This window comes from Sinocyclocheilus anshuiensis, unplaced genomic scaffold (assembly GCF_001515605.1).
Source record: "Sinocyclocheilus anshuiensis isolate Anshui unplaced genomic scaffold, SAMN03320099.WGS_v1.1 scaffold1037, whole genome shotgun sequence".
Classification (NCBI taxonomy): Eukaryota; Metazoa; Chordata; class Actinopteri; order Cypriniformes; family Cyprinidae; genus Sinocyclocheilus; species Sinocyclocheilus anshuiensis.
In genome coordinates this window covers 463,985-473,433 of record NW_015555773.1, presented here as the reverse complement: position 1 = coordinate 473,433, position 9,449 = coordinate 463,985, and the positions used below count along the sequence as shown (strand labels likewise).

The following is a 9,449-nucleotide window of genomic DNA, read 5'->3' as shown; positions in this document are numbered from 1 at the left end:
ATATATCCCACAATATATACCTCTAAAATATGTGTGTGTATATATATATATATATATATATATATATATGTAATAATACTTTTTATTTTAAATAGAGAAATAAATAAAAAATATTTTTTAAGAAGACAACCCCATATGTTCATATTTCATTTTACAAATATTACACTTTAAAATAACATTTCAGAGAAAAATATCCTATGTATAATAAATAATGATGGTTCAACTGGCTCACACTCTTATTTATACACAAATACTTGGAGTCTAGTCTACTCAAACACATTCTGAACAGGAAAGTAAAATATTAAAGCATGTTCGTGTTTGTTTAAGCAAAACAGCCTCGTGTTCAGAACAGGAACATAGATGTTTAATGTTTCAGAGTTCACATAGAACAACTAGTTGGTGTACACTCTTAAAAATAAAGGTGCTTAAAAGGTTCTTCACAGTGATGCCATAGAAGAACCATTTTTGGTTCCACAAAGAACCATTCAGTCAAAGGTTCTTTAAAGAACCATCTCTTTACCTTTTTATAATATGAAGAATCCTTCGCCACAAAGAACCTTTTGTGAAACAGAAAGGTTCTTTATATGTTAAAGGTTCTTTGGAACCATAGAACCATTTAGACAAAAAAGGTTCTTCTATGGCATCGCGAAGCACATTTATTTTTAAGAGTGTAGGACAAGTGAATAGTGTTATGTTCCAGCACCTTAAAGTTATTTCCATTATTCAGTTCAGAAGCATTTTTGGGTGTGCTTGAACCTGTTTTCATTTTTGCGTCTGTGTTTATCTATGAGTGCAAAACTCTTTCATGCTGGTACCCTTAATCTCTCTTTATAAACATCAGTTTGGAGTTCCCCTGGCCTGTGAGATCACCATGGATTTACACAGTGGGAGTCAGCGCTGCTTCACGACGGCTGAGAGAGGCAACAAAAGAGCAGAACCACTGCCTTTGTTGGCTGGTTGCCGTTGCACTATATACCATCTGCACTAGCTGCCATCTGTTTCGTGTTGCTATACGCCAAAATATAAGAAAACTTTAGAGAATGACCTGATGTACCAAAAGTGCATGAGCAGTAGAATATCTCTTTGAGGTATGCATGCACTGCTGTATTGCTCAGAGGCAGAATCATGGTGTGAAAAATGCTGTGAATACATTGACAGAGGCCCCTAATGCCGTCATCGTAAAGCAGTGGTCTGTTCAACATTGGTGCTGTTGTGACCTAAAACTCCAATAAAACTGACAACTTTGCAAACAAGATGCATAAGATGCTTAACAGAAAGACTAGAGCTGTGTGAAAAGTCTCTTCTTTTTTCATTCCGCGTACAAGTTCAGACAAACGCTGCAGTGCCAATTTGAAACCTCATTGAAAGGAGTTTATGTCCTCTTGGGGAACAAGTTACACATTGTCTATAGCTTAACCATGCATGTAAATAGCGAAAGGGAAATTCTTAGTTATTTTCAGGATGTGGTGACCAGTTTACAGCTTTTAGTCATGTATAAATACATAATTTGGAATTAAACACAGGTATTATGACTAATATGGGTCAATGGGATTTTTTTTTTTTCATTTTACATTTTACTGGGCTACACTTTATCAAGATGTCTGTCTAAGAGTTATGACTTAAATCATACAACAGATTACTAATCTTTCTAACCACAGCATTCTTTTTTCCATTTATGTATTGCAAATTATCTTTTTTATTTCTTTTTTTTTAAGTGCAGAAATGTTTCTTAAGCATCAAATTAACATATTAGAAGGATTTCCGAAAAATGATGTGACTCTGAAGACTGGAGTCATGACTGTTTCAGAAAAAAAAAGTATCCTCATAGGATTATATTACATTTAAAATATATTGAAATAGAAAACACTTGTTTTGTAAACATATTTCACAATATTATTGTTTTCACTGTAGTTTTGAACAAATAATTGCAGCCTTGGTGAGCATAAGAGACTTCTTCCAAAAAACATAAAGAAACCTTACCGACCCCAAATTTTTGAACATATTATATGTGATATAACAAAACTGAAATATAGGCTATTATACATAATAGCATAAATATACATGTACTTTCTGCTGTATTTCTGCAAAGGGATATTACTGATCATTTCTAACAGCAGCAATGAGAGATGTATCAAACAAAATCAAACATGTTGTGTAAATGTCTGACTATTTATGGTCTTTCAACATCAGTCTTCTGGAGAAACAGAAAAGCCTTTGTCAGACCTTGGCCTTTATAAACACTGTCGAAATAACAGCTGAGACGCACAGGAAGCCAGGTGCTCTAACTGATCAACAGACAGCAAACACACACACACACACACACACACACACGCACACACAGTATAGCACTCCCTCTCCTACATGTCCACTACCTAGCAATGCAATCTTATCAGTATCCTGGACATTATGACTTTATTGTAGGGATTAATTTGTAACAAATTCCGAGGCAACAGAGGTTGCCCTTGAAAAGGACATGTTGCCAATACTGACTTGTTTTTGCATTAAGGTAATTTTTCTTAGCTTTTTTGTTTCTCATGCAAAAATAAAGCCTGACTATGCAAACTCAATCCAGTGTTCTCAGGCATCGCTCCTACCTTATAGCCTACCTATATTGAAGCCTACCTGGCCGTAGGTTTCTACGACGTAAGCTTGCTTTAAGATTTATTTCAATCGCATCATCGTATTTACAACAGTTTATAAAATATACGTTTGACAGCTTTTTTCATGCTGTCATGTAACCGCCTCTGGTGGTGGGGTGTTTCTAGGATCTCGTCGTAGTAGTAAAGACTACCTCCGCTTTCCGCATGACTACATGATAATGAGACACAAGCGCCTTCAGTCGAGTATTCACACGCTCTGAGGGACTGAGTCACTGCGCGCGGAGTCTGCGAGTGCCAAAGTCACTTGCGTTTATCGCTCTTCCACTCGTTTTATATTACGCGTGTATTGACAGGTTCTGTCTCACCGGGAACATTACCGCAAAATAAACAGCGACCGTTTCCCGAAAACCACGCGAGTGTTTTGTGTACGAGAGGCAGATAGCAAGTGTTCTGCGTTCGTCTATGAACGGTAAGCCCATTTCTTTATATGTTTGCGAATATGTTACATGATATGATGTCAGATCACACGGTCTTTGAGAAAGGTGTTAAGAGTGTACATTTTTATGTTTTCATACATTTGGACCTGGAATATCTGATACTGGTAACAAAATGTGCGCGTGAATATCATTTTGAAAGAATCTAAAGACGTTTTACTAGCTACTTTTATATGTTTTTACAACTGTTTAAACCGATTACAAAAATATGAACCGAGATGTAGGTGAATAGACTGTGTAGGCTGTTCCATAATCCCTCAAAGCTATTACACACTATATGGGGTAAATTGTCACAGTAATAGCAATAAGAACTTCTTGATAGCTTTTACTACAAAATGTGACAACTTGCCCCGGTGTGATATTTATGAAAAATATATTTTTCTATCCTTTCCTTTTCAATGGATGCTGTAGTGTGGTTTCATTGTGGTCACTTGTTTAGAGCTATAGCAAAATTAATTGATATTGACATTTTAGTTTGAAGGATTAATTTCACAAAAAAATTGAGTGTTTAAAAGCAATATATGAATCCACTGAACATTTGTTTTATCAAACCCTTAGGTATAGCTCTTGTGACAACTAGCCCCGCTCTCCCAACATTCTTTTGTATTGTCATAAATGGGCTGGGTTTTTGTATTTGCGTTAATAGAAGAAACTGTCAAATGGCTAAAATATGTTAAAATTATGTCAGATAAACCATGTTAATGAGCTTCATGTAACACATAACATGCAATAACCTTTAATAGGATTAGATTTGAACAGCACACACTTCAACCTTGATAAGATAAACATGCAGTTTTTCAGTTTTCTACATGCATTTCTCTCTATTTTCACATTGTTTTCAACATTTTACACTGACTGCTGTAATATATGAGACAAGAAGCTCCTTGGGGAAATTGGAGCGCAGGTGGAGGAGCAGCAGCCACATATTTACTCTGAGGCTATGAACAAATCAAAGACACACTGAGACTGTGTGCTTTAGTGAAACCCTCGACAATCCTGTAACCCCCCCCCAGTCAGTACACCTCAATGGAAAGGAATGCTCCTTTATGCCTTCTATATAACTGACTGAGAAGATTGAGCCTTTGCCTACTACTGACATATGCTTTATTTTTGCATATTAGAGGGCACAATGCAAATGTAAACTGACTTTAGAATTATAAAGCACTTTCTTAAAGAACTGGTGGCTATTAAGCATACAACCACCAATTATAACCACAAATGAGTGTTTTAATGCTTATTAAATTGCAATCAGACATGTTTTAACTTCTCTTCATGTCTTGTAATGTTGGTTTTCCTTTCTGAACCATGGTGGTTGATCTGTGCAACTAAATGTCAACGAGTTTTTTTGCTGTAATGCAACTTAGCACTGAATTGTTGAAAGACCTTTGCCCTCAGTCCCTGCTACTTGTCAGTTCAGCTCAGAATGAAGCGAGCTGAAAGGCCTTTCGCTTTTTTGTCTGGCAGTGATGTCACAAAGGAAAAGCACAATAGATTGACCTAGTTCATCTCAAAGTTCACATTCTTGTTCTGTGCGGGTTGTTAGCTTTTCTAGACACAACACTGGTCATGGAAATGCTCTAGAAATGCAAGTCTTCTGTGGTTTGTCTCTCTTGAGGCTTAGGTAGGACTTCAAAACATGTTGAATCTCATGTTTAGATTTTATCAGCACAAGAAAAATTTCGGTAGCAGGAGCGGAGGCTCATGAGTTTGCAACTCAATTTTCCACACAGTCATTATAATTAAAAGAGGAAGTGTTATATATGATCGTGTGAGGTTTGTTTTTAATGGCTGTAGAGTGGGAAATAGCATAGTAAGGGCGAGAAAATGTTATGAATTTGAGCAAAAATTCTTTTATGTGCACAGTTTAAAACTGGCAACGCTCCTCCTTTGAATAAATGGACTTCACCAGCTTCCTTTCAGTGGTGCTTGGAGAGAAAAGGGACATTCTTTGACTGCTGTGAGGTCCACATAGCTGGAACAATGGCAGAGGGAGAGAGGGCCAGAAAGGGCGGGGGCATAGACGCACCCTTCTCAAACATAGCATGGAGGAACTGGGTACTCTAAGTGGTAGTCAGTAGCCTGCTCTGTTATAACCCCATTTAGCCATCATCTTTATACATGCACTGCTAACATGTTTGGACAAAGACACAATTTCTATTTTTTTTTTGTTTCCCATTTCAGTGAAGTACAGCATATACATATTCTGTAAAAAATGACCATAATTTTTGAAGACACAATCTAAGTGGACATTTCATGTGATTTGAAAAAATACTGTAAAATACTGTTAAATGTGCAATTTGTGGAAGTGAAAAAGAACAAGTTATCTTATCATTTACAGTGGAAAAATGTCAAGTGACATTCCCAGAATTTTCTGTTTAGCAGCTCAGATTTTATGTTTTTTCTTTGAAATAATTGTATTTCTTCTTAGTTTTTTTCTCTTTCTTATCAGTTATGTACATTTGGGATTTTTTATTTTAACATTTTAATATTTTGTTATATATTTGTCTTATTTTCATTGCTTGTATTTTTTCCATTTTTGGTTTTTGCTTGTAAAACACAATGAACTGCATTGGATATGTTTGAAAAAAAAAAAGTATGATTGATTAATAGTTTGCATCCAAGTAGTTTGCTCATCTGCATTTTAAGAACATGTTGTTGGGGCCTGGTAGTATCCGGTGACCAGTGTGGGTGGAAAAACTATGAAACCAAATGAATAACCACAAGGCAAGAAGATGCCAACTGTTGTTGTGTAGGTTGTTTTCGTTATAAGGTTTTAGTTTGTTTTGATTTCTTTCTTTTTTTTCATTTTGAAAAGGAATCCCCTGTCAAAACTGGGCATAGTGTCCAATATGTCTAAATTGCATATTAACATTTCCTTTAGAAATAGGCAACTTCCCTTCAACCCAAGAATATTTGTTGCTACAGTGTTAGAATAGGCAATCAAGTTATCAATATCTTGTCTGTTCCTTCCTCTTACCACCTCATTTTAGTAAAAGACACATCCTTATCTGTAAAACAAAAACCTTCCTTACCATCTCTCACTATGCTTGTGATAAAGAAGCAGCCATCTAGTAAAACTTCTATTCCTGGGCCCTTATCAATGAGAACACATACATGCAAGGGTAAAAATACATTCTGATGCATGCTAGGCTGCAACTGCCATCTCTTATCCATGAGAACAGACTTTATTTTGTGACAAAGGGACTATTAAGATGATAATGCAAATGCACATATTCAGTGCAGCACACAGATATGATGCCATCTTTGTCACAAACTTTGTTTTGTTTTGTTTTGTGTAGCAATACACTTCTCACACTCAAGACAAAGAGCATGTCTCAGATCTACTGTAAAATGAATCATAATACACTGTCAGTCCCAATGTGCTAAAACACCCAGCCAGTGACAGTGGATGAGTCAGACATTGAATGGCATGTTTTCTAACCTGAGTCAGCACGGGTCATTGAAGCACACAACAGATCCCCAAGTCACTTCTGCTAATTTGAGTGTTAAAAGCTGATGTTTTTTTTCTCACTTTGGTGACAGACTATGCAGACACCAGAAAACTGTGATATTTTCTTACGCACATGCAGCTTTTCACTTCACACAATGTTAATTGATAGACTGGAGCCCTGTGGATTGCTTGTGGATTATTGGGATGTTTTTATCCACTGTTTGGACTCTCATTCTGACGGCACCCATTCACTGCAGAGGATTCATTTGTGAGCAAGTGACGTAATGCTAAATTTCTCCCGATCTGTTCCGATGAAGAAACAAACACATCTTGGAGTACATTTTCAGCGAATTTTCATTTTTGGTGAAACTATTTCTTTAATCAGTGCAGTACGCCAATTTCACAAATAAGTTTATGTCTGTGGGTAACACAGGGTCAAGTGCTTCAACACTTTAATTAGTTCTTACCTATATAGCGCAGATCTGCCGTTTCGCTTTTCTGCGTGTTGACCTTTACATCTGTCAGAGATATGAGCCAAACTAGTTGAAATGAAACTGTAGGAGAATATAGCACACTGTTAAGATCAGACACCACTGTGGCTTTCCTGCATTTACCGACTTCGAGCACAAACATGCGTCAACCTGTTGTGGCAGGCATTATGCAAAACACAACACCTGCAGCTACTCGATTTGGTCTGAAGATGAAACTACTTAATGTGCTTTAACCACTGCTGCTACTATAATGAGATGAGTTCTTGAACTACAAAACTACTATGGAATTGAGCAATGCGTGCATAACATGAAGTGTAAGAGAGATAGGTGAGATAAAAAAGATACTAACATAAAATAACTGCTGTGTTGTTAAAACAATATAGAGCAATGACAATATCTAAACAGCAAATGTGCACATACATACTTCCTTTCACCAGACTGAGTTGACAAAATACAAACATTTTGACAAAATCTGCAACACATCTGTTAAACTGCTTATTGCATACAGTGTCAGGAATATGTGTGAGACATTTCTGAAAGTGTTTTGACACAAAGGTAGCCTGGGTGCTGTTGCATGGCTCTACTGAGGCATGTCATTGTGTATTTTGTTTTATTTCTCTTTAACGGAGTTCTCTCTTGCTTTTAAGGCATCATCTATGAGCTACAATGGAGCAGAATCTAAAGTCTGTAAGAATGTGGATAATCACCTGCCTTTTGTTAATTTTGGGTCAAGGTAAGGTTCATCAGGTTATTACTGATGAAGTGAAATGTACTAGCTGCACATTGTTATTAGTATCTTGTTTAATGATTCTATTTTTATAATGAAAATGCATACCTGACAACTGCAAAAACGTGATAGTTTGGATAGTTTGTTAAAAATATCTTTAGAATTCTTAAATCAACAAAGTTTGCAGCTTAACATGTATTTATTTAGTTATTTATTTTTACTATACTTTGTTCAGCAATGGAGAATGACAGAGACTTTAAGATGTGTGGAACATGGCGCCATGGCAACGCATCCCGAAATCTGAAATCTTATTTGAAAACAGGCTGTAAGGAAATTGAGATTTCAGCCAATGAGAGTACTTTGAGTCACAGGAAGCTCTCTTTCTAGCATATGAATAAATATATATGTTGTATTCCAGGCTCCTCGAATTGTCGCACCAAACATGATACCCTCCGTTTATCTTCCCTCCTGTCTGAAATCCCAATCAAGGAGCACATCCAAAGTGGTGTGTACTTACTACCAAAACAAGACCTTGTTCCAGGTATGACAATATTTGTCAAGCAGAGATAAATCATGTGGATTATTTAGCTTACATTAGCCAACCAACATATATAGCAATTAGGGATGTAACGATTCACTCAACTCACGATTCGATTCACTATATGTGTTGTGTAGAGGGGATCGTCTAATGCAGATCTTCTGGGTGGCATAGTTGGACTCTCTGTGGAGAACGAGATCATCAAAAACCTCCCAGAACCTGTCAGAATCAGCTTTCATCACTCTGCTCTCCCAGTACGTCTTTTTGAGCATGTTTAGTTTTTTCATATTTGTTGTGATATTAAAAGGCTATTTATAAGCTTAACACCAACTATAGCTCACATCATTTTTTACTGAGTAGACTAACTATATGTAATTTCCTTAACACTGAAAACCACATGACAAGGCTGGTGAGGTGAAGCCGGATAAAAATCAAACTGTTGATGTTGTTTTTGGCATTTAAATCGCAAGGGCCTCATTTACTCATACAGAATAGCAATGATAAATCTCTGTACTGTATGTGCTGAGCCACTCTCTTTGAACTGATTATAGATGCATTTATCCTAACCTCTTCTATTTCATTTCACAGCCTAACCATTCTAGAAGTTGTGTTTCATGGGACACAAGACGAGGTGCGCTCAAGTCTTCAAGCAAATGTTAGACATCAAGCAAATGTTTCGATGCTAGCTGAAGCACAATTACTGACTGTTCTGTTAATGTGTCTCTGCAGATAATGAAGTGACCTGGAGATATGACGGCTGTGAGACTGTTCAAATCCACGACACAGAGACAGAATGTTGCTGTAATCATCTCACATACTTTGCTATTCTTGTGGTGAGTAGCAGCTTTACCAAGAAAATGACATTAAATAAGTTTAGCCATTGCTGGGAATATTTATCACTGAGAGCCAATCTTTATGAATAAAAGGTATTTCTGTCATCCTTGGGAATATGCATAGCCAGTGGAACAGAGTTGTTAAAGTCCCCCTGTGCAGCCAAGTTTGTGATTCCAAATCGCGCCCGCGATCATACACGTGTGACGTGCGGATGTCAATGCGGCAGAGGTGCGTCTGACTCCAGGCTACTTTTACACTGCTGCCAGGGGTTATTATTCAAGTTAGCGGTTCTAAATACAAATAAATAAGCGCTA

At 36.9% G+C, this 9,449-nt stretch overlaps 1 protein-coding gene and 1 long non-coding RNA gene across 2 annotated transcripts in view; both read left to right on the top strand.

Annotated features, from left to right (window-relative positions):
- The window catches only part of LOC107674437 (G-protein coupled receptor 56-like), a 33,564-nt gene that overhangs the window by 20,960 nt on the left and 3,155 nt on the right, over positions 1-9,449 (top strand). The window contains exons 2-5 of the mRNA XM_016468410.1: positions 8,182-8,304; positions 8,439-8,555; positions 8,890-8,932; positions 9,031-9,134. Of these exons, the coding sequence (XP_016323896.1) occupies positions 8,182-8,304; positions 8,439-8,555; positions 8,890-8,932; positions 9,031-9,134 (387 nt within the window). The remainder of the gene's footprint in view (positions 1-8,181; positions 8,305-8,438; positions 8,556-8,889; positions 8,933-9,030; positions 9,135-9,449) is intronic.
- On the top strand, positions 2,861-8,116 carry LOC107674444 (uncharacterized). Its single transcript, XR_001632505.1, has 3 exons — positions 2,861-3,069; positions 7,684-7,769; positions 7,999-8,116. It is a non-coding gene; the product is annotated as an uncharacterized LOC107674444 (long non-coding RNA).